The sequence below is a fragment of the Macrobrachium rosenbergii genome, chromosome 20 (genome assembly GCF_040412425.1).
Source record: "Macrobrachium rosenbergii isolate ZJJX-2024 chromosome 20, ASM4041242v1, whole genome shotgun sequence".
Lineage (NCBI taxonomy): Eukaryota > Metazoa > Arthropoda > Malacostraca > Decapoda > Palaemonidae > Macrobrachium > Macrobrachium rosenbergii.
In genome coordinates, this window is record NC_089760.1 from 39,197,501 (window position 1) to 39,215,761 (window position 18,261).

The window sequence follows — 18,261 nt, forward strand, 5'->3', positions numbered from 1 at the left end:
ATTTTTGCATTTTAAACTGAAAAAAATACCCATAAATAATATAGTCCTCCTTAAGTAATCAAAAGTTAAGGAATCATACGTAAACGAAAGGGTCAGTCCTTATCCAGATTTAATCGAAAGCAGTTCAGATTGCTTCTTAGCTTCATTAACAACGGCAGCGCCGAAAACCATGCTTACTAGCGCACTGCCAGCTGGGCAAGTCCAGCTTAACCTAGACAGCTGCAGCTGCACTGCATAGGAGCAATGCATCTGAAGTGATTGTTTGAATACCCTGAGGCCTGAGAAGTCGCCAAAGTGAAATCGCGTAGAAAATGTTCAGTGATGAGATAACAGAACAGATATGAATATAGATGCAAAATTAAAACTTCCACATCTAACAGGAAAATTTTATATCTACGTTGTTGCCGACCTGTAGCAAATATTTGCAGTAGATTTAAATCGAAACGAGACTAGACTCTTACAAGATAACTTATGGAAGACAACGGAAAACTCAGAGCTCCAATCGATTTAGTAAATTGGAATCGGAAAAATAGGAGAAAATACACATATTGACTTGCATGACCTTTCGACCAATCTTTAACTTTTTAGGTACCTGAAGAAAACCGAAATTTCGTTAATGTTATTTTCCCAAAGCTAATATCGGTTAGATATATCAGGCAAGAAATTAACCAAGAGAGAGAACGATTGATGATTACTAATTACTGGTTTATGTTAGACCACAAGCACATGCATAGGGCTCGTCTTATACATTAATTTCAAGTAGTTTCTCGTATACATACACTACACACACACAGAAAATGTTTCCATTCTTTCTTAGAGAAATAGACTGTTTTGTTGGCAAATTTCTTTTCATCTTCCATGTAGAAGGATCGACGGTGGGTGAATAGAGTATTTTTCCCCTTTTACATATTTTGAGGAAAATTAATTACGCATCAATAATGAGGCATTTTTCACCACTGAAGAATTTCATTACGGTAAAACAAGGAATAACCCTCTTGTCCTTCTCGCCTTCCATCCCGCCCCCCTCTCTCTTTTAAAAAATGACTGCTCGTGGCTGTAATAGTTTTAATTTCTTCAGATTGAAGGGATACCCTGCTTTGATAGTACACCCTTCGTCTTAGAGGACCTGGAGATCTTAAACGCTTAGAGTCCGTTTTTCTTTCATTTTTGAATAAGTTCGCTTGAGCGTACAGTATAGTTTTTGTGCTGTGATATCTATCATAACAATACAGGATTAATGTCGAAGAAGAAACAGGGAGCTGACACATTTGCCTCTAGTGTAATACGGTAATTTTCAGAGTAGGATCTTTGTTGAAAAATGCTGATTTTTTCATCAAACTGTACTTGTTGTTGAATGGTTTATTTTTATAATCGTCCATCAAATGCTTTTGTCATTCAGTAAGTTTTAAACCTCTCATGAACCTTCCATGTCATGATCAAGGGCGTTGTGCAACTAACCCAACCTTATTTTTAGATTAAGCAACTCACGAGCGACGTGTCAAAGATACAGCTTGGAAACTATCATTTATCATTGCTGAGTTGAGGGTCATTCACTGTGTTTTAGGCAATATTTTACTGTGGTTCACTTAACTTTTGCCCATGCTGTGATGTACATAGGCCTAAATTCAAAATTTTACTTACAGCTGAATATAGGTTTTAATGTTCAGTCAAGTGAGCTACAAATATTATTTTATACTGATTCCGTCCTTGGTTTAAAAGAGCTTTGACCTTTTCAATTACAGGTGGATTGACAGGGATGTTCCGCTGGGAGGCAAGCGATAATGTACATAGCACAGGATCAAGTGTCTTCCAAGTCACAGCTCGTGCTCTTCACCTTGTTCTTGAGAATAATGAGCGCCTTCACGTGTTCCCAATGACTCAGCAACCTATAACCTCAACAGTTCTTTTGACTCACACCAATGATTATGATTCTCAGAGGTCGATAGTATACATGATTAGAAAGCCACCAGTTCTTGGTCAGCTCCTTCTGGAAGAAGCTGGTGGTGTATTAGTTCCAGTAGACAATTTTACCCAGCGTAACATAAATGAGTCCCGTGTTTTCTTTGAGCATATACGACCCTTTTCTGAATTGTCTGCTAGAGACATGTTTGTTTTTGATGTGGAGAGTCCATTTGCTGAGCCTTTAAAAGATCAAGAATTTCATTTGGAAATTTCTGTAGCCAGTCCCACTGGAGGGGGTCTTGAACGTTACTTAGGACTAGCCCCTCTGGTTGTTGCAGAGGGAGGACAGGCTACTGTAAGAGCAGATAACCTCAATCTGTCTGCAGTTTCTGAATACATTGAAAGCTATCCGGGTGCTGGTGGAATAGTTCTTTCTACACCAAATCTTGTTACAACTATAACTTCTGTACCAGCACATGGGCTCTTTACCCTGAAAGGAAAAAATCTGACTGAAGGCAACACTATTTCTGTTAAGGACATTGAGCGAGGTCGTGTTAGATATGAACATGATCACAGTGATACACTTAGTGATTATTTAGGTTTCACAATAGCTTTAGCTGGCAATGGTTCTTCTCCTGATATATTGCTTTTCAATGGATCATTAAATATCAGTGTAACACCTGTCAATGATCAGCCTTTTACTTTAGTTACAACAGCACCAGTGTTACATGTAGTTCATAGACAAACAGCTGTTGTTACTAATAGCAGTCTTCTCACAACGGACCCTGATAATTTACCAAGTGAAATTGTATATGAGCTTGTTAGTAGTCCAGATCATGGTCGACTGATATTCAATGACAATTTTACGTTGCCTGTTAAGTCTTTTTCACAAAAGGATGTGAATGATGGCCGCATTCTGTATGCACATGATGGCACAAACAGTTCTGCTCGATTTTATTTTAAAGTTTCAGATGGTAAGCATAAGCCTAAATATACTGTGTTCACTGTTGAAGTTGAACCATTGACCCTTGAGCTAGTTAACCACACTGTTGTGCCATTGCAGCAGGCCTCCACAGTGGCCTATATATCCTCAAATCACCTTTCAGCTGTAACCAATGGTAATCCAAATCATATATTTTATAATGTTTCAAGACCACCAAGGTTTGGCCATTTATACATGAATGATCAAATCATACACACTTTTGGACAAGTTAATATCGATAAAGGAGAAGTTCTGTATATGCAGATGGATTTAAGTGAATCTGGTGACAATTTTAGAGTAAATTTGTGGACTTGGGAAGCAACACTGTTGGATGTTGAAGTACGTATTAATGTAATTCCCTTACTTAAATCAAAACCTCTCATAGCAGCAGTTGGTGGCCGTACTAGACTCTCTCTAGAACATCTTGATGCTAGCCAACTGGCAGAATCAACTGGCAGCAATCCTGAATATAAAGTTAAAAGACGTCCTCGATTTGGAAAGATTAAAAAAGTTAGCAGGCGTAACAGAAGATCGGGAAGGTCGTATGAGGTACAAGAATTTACACACGAAGAGGTTCGTGCTGGTCATATTTACTATGTTGCCAGAAACTTGAACTTGAAAGGAGAGAAACCATTGCATGATGCATTACATTATGTGTTGCATGTGCCAGCACCTGGAGTGCAACCCGCAGAAGGAACTTTACGTCTTTCATTGGTAGAAAGTGTAGAGGCTGGTGCTGTACTCGAGGATGGAGCTGAGCCCCCTAGACATCTTCGTCCTGATCTGTCTCCACCTTCAGTTCACGATAATTCAGAACATTCCCCATCAGGTTCCGGCACAACAAATACAATTTTTGGTATACCTTCAGATTATGTGGTGGTAGTTGTGGCAGGTATTGGAGCAGTTGTGGTTGTAATTGCCATAATTGTCATTGCAAGATGTGCCACACGACGCCATCACACAGACAAGAGAAGAAATGCTGGGATTGACGGCGACATTGCTTCGTTGCCGCCTCCACTGCCATCAGACTCTAGACCTAATTCCTTCATGACTGATGACATGTCAGAACTTGAGTGCCGCCCCACTGAGCTACCATCATCGCCAAGGCCGGGAAGACACTTGCACCATAATGGCGGTAGTGGGGGTTTGGGATTGGCAGCTCATCTAACAGATTCTGAAACTTCATGGAATCGTGACATTTCTAGAGAGGTCTCTCCCGCAGTGCCTCAATGCAAGGTACAGTTCATGTATACAAAATGTTAGTTTTTTAACATTTATTTCATAAGTCATTTAATTTTGCATAAATTAAATTTTTTTGGCTTTTTGTTGTGACGTAACACCAAACTCCTCTTTTATCCTTTACTTCCTCTCGATGTCAGTTTGTGTTTAGGATGAATTCCCTTATTGAACCGTATACTAAACATCCTTAGTAAGTTAACAGTGACTCCGTAGCAAGTTAACACAATTCGGGGTTGAACTCCGCAGTATGTTGATGTACAGCACTGTCCATTTTAAAATTCTAACCCAGGGAGAGTGCGTTTGATAAATTTTTCGTATTTTCATAGTTAATGGTTTGACTACGAGATTCTCCTCTTTTTGTCAGCACTTTCTGTAACAATTTCACATTCCTAAAAAAAATTTTTATTTAAAGTTCTGCTTAATACCTTCATGTCTTAGTAATGCTTTAATTGCAGGTTCTTTTTCTTTCATTCCATTAGATTAATAGTAACATTGTATACATAAATTTTATTTTGCATCTTTAATAACTCGTGTCTTCATTCGAAATGCTCAGTTTGGATGTGGGTACAGTATATTATTTAAGTGCTGCAAATCTTCGTAACTTTCTGTTGAGAGTTATATTCATAGCTAGAATTAAATCCGGTGCAATGTCTTGGATACTTTAATATATAATTTTTATCTGGAAATTAATTGGATATTTTTATTTAAGAGTTTTGTGTATACAGATGCAGTAATTGTATTAAGTGTTCTGATAAAAAAAAAACAATTTCATGAGGTAGATGAAGGAGAGCCATTAAATCCATTTTTCCCCTCCAACTTTACTCCTTTTCACACTGTCACTTTATTTTTGAGTAATTCTCAAGTGAGGTTAAGTTGGTCAGTCCCTAGAGAAAATTATGTCCCAAATCAAAATATGCTGCACTGAATTCGTTTCTGTTTTTTGAATTGAAAGTTATTATGAATGCAGGTTCCCAAATGGGCATTATTAAACTGTATTGAGACACGATGTAAGTATTTTTCCATATACTTCAATAAACTGAGAATGATATTAAAAGATAAGCATTTGAAATCAACTGATGCAAGAGCAGGGACAAGAAAATATTTACGGAAAAATCCAAGATACCAAAGTCGAGTTAATAATGAAATGAATCTTTTCATATTTTAATTGCCCAGGACTGAATTAAAGTAATTAGGAAATAAATACGTCACTTGCTTGGGAAAAAAACTGTATTCAATTTTAAAAACATCAGTATGCTGACTGAAAATCAATATTATGTATAATTTTGGTAAAGTATTTTGCTGTTTTATTTTACTATGTTGCTTTTTTATGTTTTGAAAGTTACAACTTTGTTTCACTAATTTATTTTTTTTCACTCCTTTATTTCCCAAACTTGGTGCTTTTGGCCTGAAGGTGACACCTCTGTGTTCAGACTCCTCTCCAAGAGAGCCACCATATGATCCTCACTTGGCTGGATATCCGTATGGTGTAGATACTGCACAGGCAGATTGGGGCGTCTATGAGAAGCACCAGCCTCGAACCACCAATCCAATGCTCAGGAAGAACCAATACTGGGTGTAGAGTGTGTGTGTATCTCTCCCTCTACCTTGGTATATAATGTAAGACGTTATTTCTAAGTAACTTTTGTGTGGAAGCCTGGCAGTAGTTTCCTAGCAGGATTGGTTAAGGATGACTGTAGTGGTGGATGGCTGAGTGCTGGATTCCTGTGGGAGTTTTAATGGTGTTAATCATTCTCTCAAATAACATTTACTTGTCTAGGGACAAAGTGTATTAATTTATTTATCATGTTAAAAATGAATTTGCCCTCTTGAGAAACTTTCACAGATGCACATTTATCGGCTACTCCTGCAGGTGCTGTAGTAGTCACATTTTTATTAATTTTATATTAGATTTTTTTTTCATTCATTAGTTGTGTGGGTACTAGGAAACTATTGCCAAGTGTGGATTTACCTATGACACGGTGCTAAAACCATAAGTGGTTTATTAAATTTAGTACAGGGTTTTACAAGGTTTTAATCCACTACTGGTTTTAGGAGTTAACCAAAGAAATTATGGCCAGTACTGGGTTAGAAAGGTAACTCAACCTACACTGTCAGGACCAGTGCAACATGACATAACATAGTCTAAATTATTGTTACTAACCCCGTTCTGAGGTTGTGGGTTTCATAGTTTGACCTCAAATGTTAACCTGCTTTCCCAAGATATTAATAAATGACCGTCCATCAGTTTTGGTATTTTAAGTTATGAAATATTCAGTGAAGTGCTCCCTAAGGGTCCCAGTGCCTGGCAATTGTCATAAAAATTTTTATTTACGTATTTTCTTGATTTAAAACGTTAAATTCAATGCTTTAGAAAGTTATTAATGATAATCTCATTTTGTCAGATTTAATCATAATCTAGGAATTTTGTATGAATGAAAAGTTTCCAAAAGTTTCCACATTCACAAATACAAACCCTATTTTATAAATTGACTATTTTACCTTTCACGCTGAGGAAAGTACTACAGAAAATTGAAAATACCAATGGTACTACAAATGGAAGAGGATGGGTTGCTCGTAGTAGCGCATACTACAAATATGGGGCTATGTTGTTCCTTGTTAAACTTGGACCCTAACTGTATGGATTTTCAATTCTACTCATAATTCTACACTATGCTCGTAGTAGCGCGTACTACAAATATGGGGCAATGTTGTTCCTTTTTAAACTTGGACCCTAACTATATGGATTTTCAATTCTACTCATAACTCTACACTATGCTCGTAGTAGCACGTACTGCAAATATGAGACTATGTTGTTCCTTTTTAAACTTCTAACTCATAATTCTACACTATCATAAGTATCTGCCACCCAAACATGCATGTGGAAACTGAATACTAGTTCCCATGCTCCAGTCATCTGATTCTTTTTACATGTGCTATTTCCTCTGTGTGATTCTTCAGATTTATCAATCCAAAGTGCTTAATTTTTTGTTTCTTTAGTGACAAAGTGCTATTGGTTTTGCTGTGCTTTTGAGCTTTTTGTAGTTTGTCTCGTGAGCCCTATTTTTCTAAAGTCCAGTCTGACCCTGTAACTGTTTTTGCCTGGAACATGGCAGCTTCTAATGAGTGGTACATCATCAGTTTTGTCGTTCTCCGATTTATTTACCATGATATTAACTTTTCAGGGAAGTGTCTGTGATGCTGCATTTCACAATCTCCAGCGGTAGATACTCACAGTTAAAACGATCTCAGCATTATGGACTCCTGCATTGGAAAAAGGCTTTCCAGTTGGAAAAGGGCTGTCCAGTTGCAGTAGACCTTCCTAGTGAGCTTTCTCAGATGGGTGTGACTGTTTGTGGTTCCTGACTAGAGCAGCCTTATGGTGCAATTAGAGAAGGACCGGCAGAAGGAAGGGTAAGGGAGCCGTTAGCATACTTCTACTTCATCTTTGTGTACCTTACCTTGACCCCAGTGTCTTAACCTACGGAAGTAGGAATCGAGATTATGAAGCTTAATCCTCATATAAGAAGTCTTGATTGGCTTTTTTGATGTGCTTTCCCCCTTGGAGGAGGGCAGGGGGTTACGGTCACCAACGGTGATCGGCTTTCCCAAAGTAGGGTCAGCACCGTGGTGACATCCAGACTTAGGGTCTGTTCCCGTCTCATCTCTCAGTGGGATTTGAGTCTTGTTAGACTTTTTCCATTCACTCTCCCTCTTGGGGGAGGGCAGGGGGCAAGGTCACTGGCGGTGATCAACTTTACCCAAGTCGAGTTGGCACCATAGTGCCACCCAGCTTAAACTCAGGGGTCTCATCTCTCAGTTGGCTTTCCGACTCACATCGAGTTGTGGCTGTTCAGATTGTCTGCCCGGTGCACAAGGTGTCCCCCTCTCACTGTGACTCTTCGTAGTTGCATAGAGGGGGGTTTGCACTACCCACTCAGCAGGGAGTTTGCATGGCCCATTTACTAGTAGCATCCCCAGTCTGCAAATCAGGTTTTACTGTTGGCAAAGGGTAGTTTGCTCTAATGATCCCCATCCATGACCAAAGGATCGAAGTAGACAGGTGACCAGAGAAGCTGCAGATAGGAAAAACCCCCCCAGGCCAATGAGGTACTGTACTGCAAGTACTAAGTGAAGAAGGAGGAAAAGAATATGAAATACTATATACATCAATCAGAAGTTAGGGAAAGATAACAATAAACACCATCCATTGTTCTGTAGGTGGTGGGATTTATACCATCACCACTCTAAGAACTGAAAACAAAAACAGAAAACCAAAGTTCTCTGTAATTAAACTTTACCAGTCAAGTGTGGGAAATTTAACATTCAAAACATCTTTCCTTTTTCAGGAGAGCAAGGACCAAAATGCCCCTACACTTACGGGACATTGACAGTTCAGTTTAATTGCAGTAATATTTCAGTACACACAATGCATATGCAGCCAAGCTAACAGCAGCAAACCATCCACTCGAGCACCTGCAATGCTAAAGGAGTAAAGTATGAGACCATGCTCAACTTTACTGGACACTTATATAACTCACCTAATTTGCCCACTGCTGAGACTTTCATTTCGAAAATGTTTAACCATTAAACAACACTGCACACTCAGTGTGAATGGTGCAGAGCGAACATGGCTGGCACACATCAGGGGCGAAAACTCATCCTGGGTGTGCACTCAGGCCCCTTCAGATGCTTTTGAAACCGAAGTGATACTGAAGGCAGGGAGTAAGGAAATTGTTATAAAGTTTCCTATAATCATAGAAAAGTGAAGCATCCTTAACACTTGCTGAAAATAAATCAGAATTGGCACTTCAGTGTCATACCAGACACAGAAACGAACACAAAAGAATTGTACTATCCATACAAGATGCCTCATTTCACAGCTTTTCCTAGATCTTTGTTGCCACGCGGCATCATATTGATTGTATGAATCTTTTGTGCTTGTTTGTGTGTCCTATAAGCTCTTTGTTGGGTGATTCGGTAGAGCTGTGGACTGGAACTCTCTGGGCTGGAGTTCGATTCCCCAGCCGGCTGATGAAGAGTTAGAGGAATTTATTTCTAGTGATAGAAATTCATTTCTCGCTATAATGTGGTTCGGATTCCAATAAGCTACAGGTCCCGTTGCTAAGTAACCAATTGGTTCTTAGCCACGTAAAATAAGTCTAATCCTTCGAGCCAGCCCTAGGAGAGCTGTTAATCAGCTCAGTGGTCTGGTAAAACTAAGGTATACTTAACTTCTGTGTCCTATTCAAATTTCTTTTCGGCAAGTGTTAAGGATGCTTACACTTTCCTTAAATGATATAAAACCTTTAAAATAGGGTTTCCTGACTCCTCACCTTTAGTATCACTTCAGTTTTGTAAGCAATCTGAAGTGGGATGAGCACACACCCAGGATGAGTTTTCATTCCAGGTGTGTGCCAGCCTTGTCTGCTCTACACTGTTCACATTGAGTTTGCAGTGTGTTTAGTGGTTAACCATCTAAAAAACAGTTACGTCTCAGAGGTGGATAAGCAATACAACACTGTCGTGACTTCCATTTCAAATAAAAGTGAGCATGTCTCATCCTTTAGCAATGCAGGTGCTTGAGTGAATGGTTTACTGCTATCAACTTAGCTAAATTTTGCATTCTTTGCAGGGACATCGTGGTCCCTGCTCCAGAATAGCAAAGATGTTTCAAGTATTAGAGTTCCCACACTCGACTGGTAAAGGCTTGTTACACAAAACTAGTTTTCTGTTTTAATTTTCAGTTCATGTGTTCACTGTTTTCTTTTTTAATTTCTTCGAGGAGGGATATACAATCAGTCTCCTGATCCTGAAGCAGATCATAAGATCAATTTTTTTGTCTGCATTGGTGGGGTTTTTGTGGGTGCTGATGATGATGTCTCTTCACAGCTGTCTTATCTTTCTTATACTGTACTGTGTTTTTGTAAATCCTGTAGAACAGTCTAACGGTCCTCTCACTCTAGTGGGGGTATGGTTCTCTTGATGATACCACTTGTCAGCATTTCTCGCCACCCTGGTGACCCAATGGTAGAGTACCCATTACCCACCAGGGTTATGGGCGATGTATCAGAACTCATCAGATGTGGTATTCCAAAAACAACAGTGTGAGGGCACAATGAATGTAGGTGTCCATAACAGAGGATTTGAATTTTCTGGGCATTCACTACTGTCAAGGCAAAGCCTGATGTCACTTGGCTTACAGTGGACCTGCTTGTAAAAGCCTTGAGGAGTGCTGGTGACGCAACGTCCAAAAAGGGAATGGTGCCATCCAAACTTCTCTCACACAAACAGAAAACCGATTCCACCTCAGAGGTGGGCCCAAGTGTCTCCAGTTCATTTTCATTGCTGATGTTGATGAAGGTGTCATTGGTGTAACGAATGTACAGCTCACCTGGTGATGCTACTGAACACACACTGCTCAAAAACTCCCAAATAAAAGCGGGCAAACAGCACACCAAGAGGAGAACCCATGACTACTCCATCGATCTGTCTGCATTTGCCCTCGTTGATTGATGAATGGGGCCTCCTTAGTCCAGAGTCTCTAGCTACGGTAAGTTTGAAGTAGCATACAATTTTTGGCTGATAAAGTTTCCCTTCATTGATGAGGCAGTCTTCAAATGATTCTAACAGAACTAGATTTATCTTAAAAAAAAAAAAGTTCATCTACAAATGAATTGTACCAGCTACCATCCAACAAGTATCAGACACAGTAGAGGCTAATGAACATTAGACTTGGGGTTATGGTAATGCCTGTACTTGTTCAGAGCTTTTCCTGACTAATTACAGTAATGCCTGTGTATCTTTTCAGAGGATCCTCTGGCGCTATCCAAGAAAACCAAGAGAAAATTCAGTTATCATATAAAGCTTTTGAAATAGTTAATAACTGTGGATGAGAACAGTTTAAATATTGGCAGGCACAGCTGTGGCTGCAGTAATTTTTACTAACCAACCTTAAGAAGGGTTCTTGGCAATCTTAGGTAGAATGCATGCAGGTGAAACACCTGCCATTTCTTGGGAGGTCTCTTTAGTAGATGTACTACTACATACAAATCCTGTCAAAGATAGACTTTTTGAGGTTGACTGCATTTCTGGACAAGCTCTTTGGATCTGAACCTGCAGTTTTGGGAAACAAATTACTGGAGGTTATCCTTAAAACTGATACACAGGTCCATTTACCGCAAGTAAGATAAGTCCTAAATTATTCCTACTCATGAAGTAATTCTTAACACCAACCCACCAAAACCTTGAGGGAAATGATCAGCACCCAAGATGAATATTATGAAAGGCTCTTCTGCTGTATTACTTGTTGAAATACAATTAATGAGGAGGGTATCATTACAGTACTACTACCCTAGTACTGTATCTGTCTGGTACTGTCTTTTATGTTTATAAATCCAAAAAGGCCTTTTTGCATTAGAATATAGTCGTCTTGGTAGTATGATGCTAAACATTTTTCCACTATGAACTTGAAAGTAGCAGTGTACTTTACAGTAATGACTGTCAATCACAGCATTACTGTATTCTTTAACTAGATGGTATCTGACCGATATGGAGTACTCTAAAGCACACCCAGTTCATCAGCTTGGTGAAATTGAAGGAAGAATTCATGAAATCTCATAATTTGGCTATGGTATTTGAGAGCAATGTTTTAGCCAACTGCAAACAGTAGCACTAGCAATAATTTAGTAATTCAAATAATCTAGATGATCCTAAGGGACAACACATGAAACCATGATGGGAAAGTAATGGGCACCAAGGTTTTGGAACAAAATTACAAAACTGTAATCTGCACAGATAGTGAGTTTAGAAAAGTTGGCACTGTTGGGGCTTCTATCTCTGGATCCTAAGAAAGTGATTTTGCACAGTGCAAGACTAAAATTCAAAGCCTTGCTCCCACCTGGAGATCGGTTTGGTTAAGTTGCAGAACTGTAACTAAAAAACCAACAGCCTCCCTTTTGCATGAGAGCATGAGGGGAGCTTAAGCCCTTAAGATCCCATGGTGAAAATTTATGAACAGAATTTTACTGTTTTCCATTCCTACTGTATACTCTTCTAAGTGATGTTTTTACAAAGTATTGATCAAGTACATAGCGCTTTCTCCCCAGCAAGCCAGCAGCGACCACTTGCAAGTATTACTGGCAGACAAACTGGACCTCAATAAGCTTACGAGGGCACTGAAAACTGTTTTAAACACAAGTCATATCACACCAATGGCGTGTCAGTTCGGACAGGCAGGTATTAGTATCATTGTGTTTTATCTGGATCTTAAGAGGGGTCTTCTCAGCAGCTGTTGTTCTTATACAAGAGTTAGATGCTTGGTAAATTTGGCTGTCTTAATTACAGTAAAAGCTACAATTTGTCACTGGATTCATATTAAATATTACAATTTTGTATAAAGAAGGATGTTTCTAAAAAGTTCTGAACTTTATACAGAATGTGTCAGCTTTATTGTTGGCAAGAATCTGCTCCTAAATCTGTGTGTAACAAATTACAAGGATAAAAGGTATTGAAAGTCTTCATCTCCAGACCTTGTAGTAGAAGGAAGCTCTATTTATTTTGGTCTTGGTAATTTGAGATTTGGTCATTTTGCAGTGCTATCAGACTAGTGGGTAATGAAGTCCCTCAATGATTCCTAGAAATGTATTTTGGAGATGGTACAGGACACCTTAATGAAATCTATGCATGAGAAGGCAGTGAAGGAGTTTAAGTACTATTTGTAGTGCACCAGAACTAGAGTTATGTATAGTATTCTGCCAGCTTTACTGTCCCACCTGAGAACCAATATTGTACCAGAGAAAAATGGAGCTTTTTCATCAAGTGTTAGATTATCAGACACCTATGGGAGAGCATACTGTAGACTTTCTTTGTCCAAGTCAACCAACCCTTTAGTACAAACAACTGGAATAATATAATTGCAGCTAAAAAGATCTGACCATCTTCCCATGCATTACTTTGAGAAGTAAAAGCTAATGTGTATCATGATGTCTATATGGCAGTGGTTGGTGGTCTCACTGTAATCTTCTAACCATATTAGGCTAGGTGTTCTAATGACTAAAAGTCTCGAGTTATCAGCCACATGCTCTTAGCTCAGCATATGAAGTCAGTCGTGTGGGCATTCATACAAACTTCCCTGGCAATGAAGGAACCTGAAGCTTACCCTCTTACTTATTGGAGTGGACTGAAACATGACACCAAACTGCAAGTAACTGCAACTTTTTCCAGTCCCATATAGTTAAGGGCAAAGTATTTTCATTTCTTGAAAACTATTAAGGAAACAGTTTAAATGGAAACCACTTGTATAAGCTTCTTGAGTAGTAGAAGCTGAATCAGTGTTGCTGTGAAAAACATTTCAGCTCATGTAGCAGTTAGATCCATTCATTGCTTTATGTAAGGTGCCAAGTAACCACGACTAGGAAGTGATTAGCTTTGCTCTGCAGTATAGCTAAATATATCCAAACCCTGTGACAGTTCCAGAATCTTTAAGGGAATCTTGGTCAGAGAGGTCACTTTCCTCGAAGCAAGTTTAGTGAAACTGTAGCTTGTCAGCTTGACTGTCTATGAAAGAGCTAAAATTTCAATTAAAAACAATGAAAACTTCCACAAGGAGTGTTCAGATTTTTTGCATACCTGGAACATAAACGGATCCTGCTTTATTCAAGCCAGTGCACAAGAAGTGAAAGGCCCTGAATGTCAGCCAATGGAAAGTAGCCAAAGGTTATTTTGATTCCCAATACCCAAACTGTACTGCAAGGCCAGCGTTACAACACCGTGTCCACAGGTGTTTGTTATTTCCTGGGTTAATTTATTTTTAGCATCTTCAAGTGCAATATTTCTCAAAACTAACAACTAATTTTGTTCTTGTAATATTGGCCAACAGTTAGGAAGAGCATCAGTGCGATTCATATCGTGACATTCCTGACAGGACACATAAGTACTAGCTACATCTCTGCTTCAAAACTCTCTTGTATTTCATTCCTCCTCAAATGCACACTTGATATATTTGAGGTTGTACATGTATAGGAACCAAACTTATATTTCATATACCAGACATATTTCACGTACTACTCACCTTTCAATGTAACAAACTGGATTCAACTGACAACTATTTTGCATACTACTCACGAACTGGATTCACCTGATAGCAGTGTATATCATGCTAGCTGTAATGTATTCGGCTTTTCTTTTAGTACAGTGATAGTCTTCTGCGTGCACCCCCATTGGTATGAAATTCAATATTTGTAGTCTATTTCTTCCTTCCTCTGAAGGTAGAACCTGTAAAATATAACAATGTGGAAAATCTTTACTACTTTGGAGTATGAATGTATAATACCCAGTTAGAATTAATTTGTTTTATTCTGACATAGCCAGAACATTAATTCGGAGCTGAAGCAGCTTCAAATCTTGAAATTTTACCCTTTTTTTTTATTTGCACCCATTCCTAAGTGACATATCCCCAAGCACACAATTTTTCATACACTTTAATGTATCCATATTAATTATTAAATCATAATCTGAGTAATGAATTTATAACCACAAAGTTTACCAGTTATGCACAGTCATTATATAAAAGATTAGTGAACAAGTGGTTTATACTGTTATGGTGGTATGTACCAGATCATTAATTGTGAAGCAAGGTTTTCCTCAAGTAACTGTAGTAAAAGTGTATTTAAACAAGAAATAAGTGTGAATTATTGTTACCTAAGTGTATGAAACCAGTTATTTATAATATATGTATATTTTGATAATCACTTGGCAACATTTTATTTCTTCAAGTTTTAAAATACAGTATAACAAGAACTTGCACTGGTCCTGATCTGGCACAAACTTTAGGTAAATGTATATGTGTAAATATTTATATATGGACCAATATTTTCTTATGAAGACTTATTGCAGGATAAATGAAATTTTAAAATGAAAATTCTAAACCAAGGCTTTAAGCAAATATCAAACAAAACTAGAAATTCCCATCAGGGTGTAAATGAATGTGTGAATGTTCCCATTCGTGAATTATTTTAAAAAAGTAGAAACCTCATTCCAATAAAGGCAACAGGTGACTCTGGAAATTCACTGCTATGGACTGAAGTAGCCTATGATTAAAATTCTTGACGAAATAAATAATTTACTTTAGAACTTTTTCAAGAAAATGCTGTACAAGTTCCCATCTTAACTATGTTAAAGGATTTATCCCTTCTAGATTTCACCAACTTTAAGTGGCATAATGTTGAACTTGTAACCCAAAGGGAAGGTGAATTTGAAGTAAAGCCCATCAGGTATTTTCAAAGAATATGGAATGAAGTGTGTATGTCAACTCAAATAGTATGAAAGATCTGTTACTAGACTTGTACAGGACTTCAGACATGTAAATATACAATAAGTTATTTTCTGATAAGTGAAATTTGTATTTGTACAGATTAGTGCCAAATTGTTTATATAAAATTTGTAATAAAATGAGTACTAGAGCATTTGTTTTATAATCCTTTAAAAATTTACATGTTGGTTGTAAATGCTGCGTAAGAAATGGGAGACTAATGGAGGCTGTAAAAAGAAAAGATCTAGCATGAAGTATGTGTTCTCTGAAGGAAAGAAAATACTGTTGGCTAACTGTCTAGAATTATTTTTTCATAAAACCTAACATAAGGGGGGAGAGATCCATCAGTGGTTTCTTCTATATAATTAATATTAGTAATTCAGAAGACTAACTATTTTTTGGAACAAGCCCACAGGGGCCAATGACTTGAAATTCAAGCTTCAAAAGAATATGGTGTAAATTTGAAAGAAATTATTGCAGAGGATAATAGGAAATGCAGAGAGAAGAGATCAGTCATGAGAAAAACGATAAATAATATAAAACAGGTAAAAATATAAATATAAGATAATGTTTCCTGGAATTCAAGCTTTTAGTATTAGCAATATAAATTAGCTTCCAGAATAGAAAAGATTAACAAAATACTTATTTAACAAAAGCGCAAAAAAACCATATACAGTACCGAAATTTGTACGGGACTAACAAGAAATAAGACCTAACAGTCAGCTTTCTCAAGTAGTGGTGCTTGGTGGTTAGTTTGAGGTAACCTAGTGACAACGGCAGAGGGAGACCCCTCTATTATTCACTCCACCCAAGAAAACATGGAATAGAATAGATATTGGCAATCATGGACTGCGTTATTTCTGAGATCACAGTAAAGTTGGGCCACCTCGGATAATATTTCTTAAGACAAGGTAACAATTTACTTGCAGGTTCGAGAACAGGTCAGATATCAAGTTCAATGTACGACTGTACTAGGAAGTTCTAGCTCTATCTCAAGTACAAAATGACAGAGTCGAGGAAGTTAAAAAGCCTCAACGCTGGACTGATATGATACCTGAATGGAGAAAATATGTTCTCAAAATGCCTCTGGAAGTGTTGAAGAATTGTGAGCAGTAAGAATGGCGTGAATGTAAAGCCTTAGAGTTGGCGGGACTAAGAGCAAGGTGCAGTATTCATGGAAGTCAGTGCCACCGTTAGTCAGTAGTTGAAGAGGGTGTTTACACTTGAATGAAATCTTCAGAAGAATCAATGAGGAATAACAGTTCACTTAAAATGTGTAAGCTCCATTAGTCAGTAGTTGAAGAGGGTGTTTACACTTGAATGAAATCTTCAGAAGAATCAATGAGGAATAACAGTTCACTTAAAATGTGTAAGCTCCATTAGTCAGTGGTTGAAGAGGGTGTTTACACTTGAATGAAAACTTCAGAAGAATCAGTGAGGAATAACAGTTCACTTAAATGTGTAAGCTCCAAGCTTCCCTGCTAAAACTAAGTTTATCAGCCAATCAAAGAGCAACCTCACGGTGCTTTTATGTCACTCACGTCACCTGACACTAGGTCTCGGTCGCAGGCTTATCAAAAGCAGCTAAATCAGGTAACACGAAGACGCCTGTATGTATTACAATTTAAATAAGAGTTAGAGCACCATAATAATCCCTCATGCATAGCCATGCTTAGTCAGTTAATCACCAAGGATGATGCAAAAACCATGCTGGGTCTACCGAGGGCGACTGAGAACTTCAGAGAGAGATACCTAAAGCTAATCGCCATAATTAATAAGTTAGTGACTTTCTATCTTGGTAGTACGGTCGTAGTTAGCCAGTTGGTCGGTAAAACACGGTCGTGTTTGGAAATTGTTTGGAAACAAAGTTTGCAAACAGTTTGGAAACAGTTTAGAAACACTTTTTACCGTATATTTGTTTCCCATCCAAAATGGAAAACATTTAGTGTTTCTGCTTGTATAAGTATATATACACGTATAATGTACGTATATATATGTATATATATATATATATATATATATATATATATATATATATATGTATATGTATGTATGTGTGTGTATATGTGTATAAATAATTACATATGTACATTTAAACATTCGTACTTATACATATGTATATATGTATATGTACATATACATACACGCCAGAAGCAAGTCAGCATGACACGCTCCTTTCCTAAAAACTTCCTCACACATCTCTTTTTCTTTCTCTTATTATCCCTCCTTGAGTGCATTAAAACTGCCAAGTAAAATACAGAGGCTGCTGCACCAGCAGGCATCCTGACGACAACTGAGGTCTGGACAGGAAACATTGTTTGTAAACAGTTTCCAAGCTGTTTGGAAACGGTTTCCAAACTGTTTACAAACAGTTTCCAAGAAAATGTTTTCAAACAGTTTGCAAACTTTGTTTCCAAACAATGTTTCCTAGTGTGGACAGGCCTTAAGGTTGAATACACACAGGAGTCTTGGAGTTGACAGCTTCATTCCCGGGATCTGGAAAAAACTTTTGAATTTGTCAAGTGGGCAGCAATGTCGGGTGAGGCGTGTGACGTAGAAGCATGTGACTGTGGGGCTGCTCTGAGATTTGCTGCCAAGCTTGACAGCTCAACCTGGGTTCAGCAGCAAAGTTCGGAGCTTACTTGTATAAAAGGTGAAAGACCAGACTAATGAATATAAGAACATACCACCGCAGTGTTGGTTCAAGTACATGAGGTTTCTCATATACATCACTTAATAAACGAGACATAAGCTGTTAAGTGCACAAAGTTAAGGTAAGTAACTATTTCATCAAACAAAAGAACGTAAGAAAAAAAATCATAAGTATGTA

General features: G+C 38.0%; 1 protein-coding gene across 1 annotated transcript in view; it reads left to right on the forward strand.

Annotated features, from left to right (window-relative positions):
* Positions 1-15,582, forward strand: part of kon (chondroitin sulfate proteoglycan 4-like protein) — a 194,472-nt gene extending 178,890 nt beyond the window's left edge. Inside the window, exons 19-20 of the mRNA XM_067121778.1 lie at positions 1,743-4,120; positions 5,535-15,582. Of these exons, the coding sequence (XP_066977879.1) occupies positions 1,743-4,120; positions 5,535-5,702 (2,546 nt within the window). The 3' untranslated portion in view covers positions 5,703-15,582. The remainder of the gene's footprint in view (positions 1-1,742; positions 4,121-5,534) is intronic.
* Positions 15,583-18,261: the final 2,679 nt, after the last annotated feature.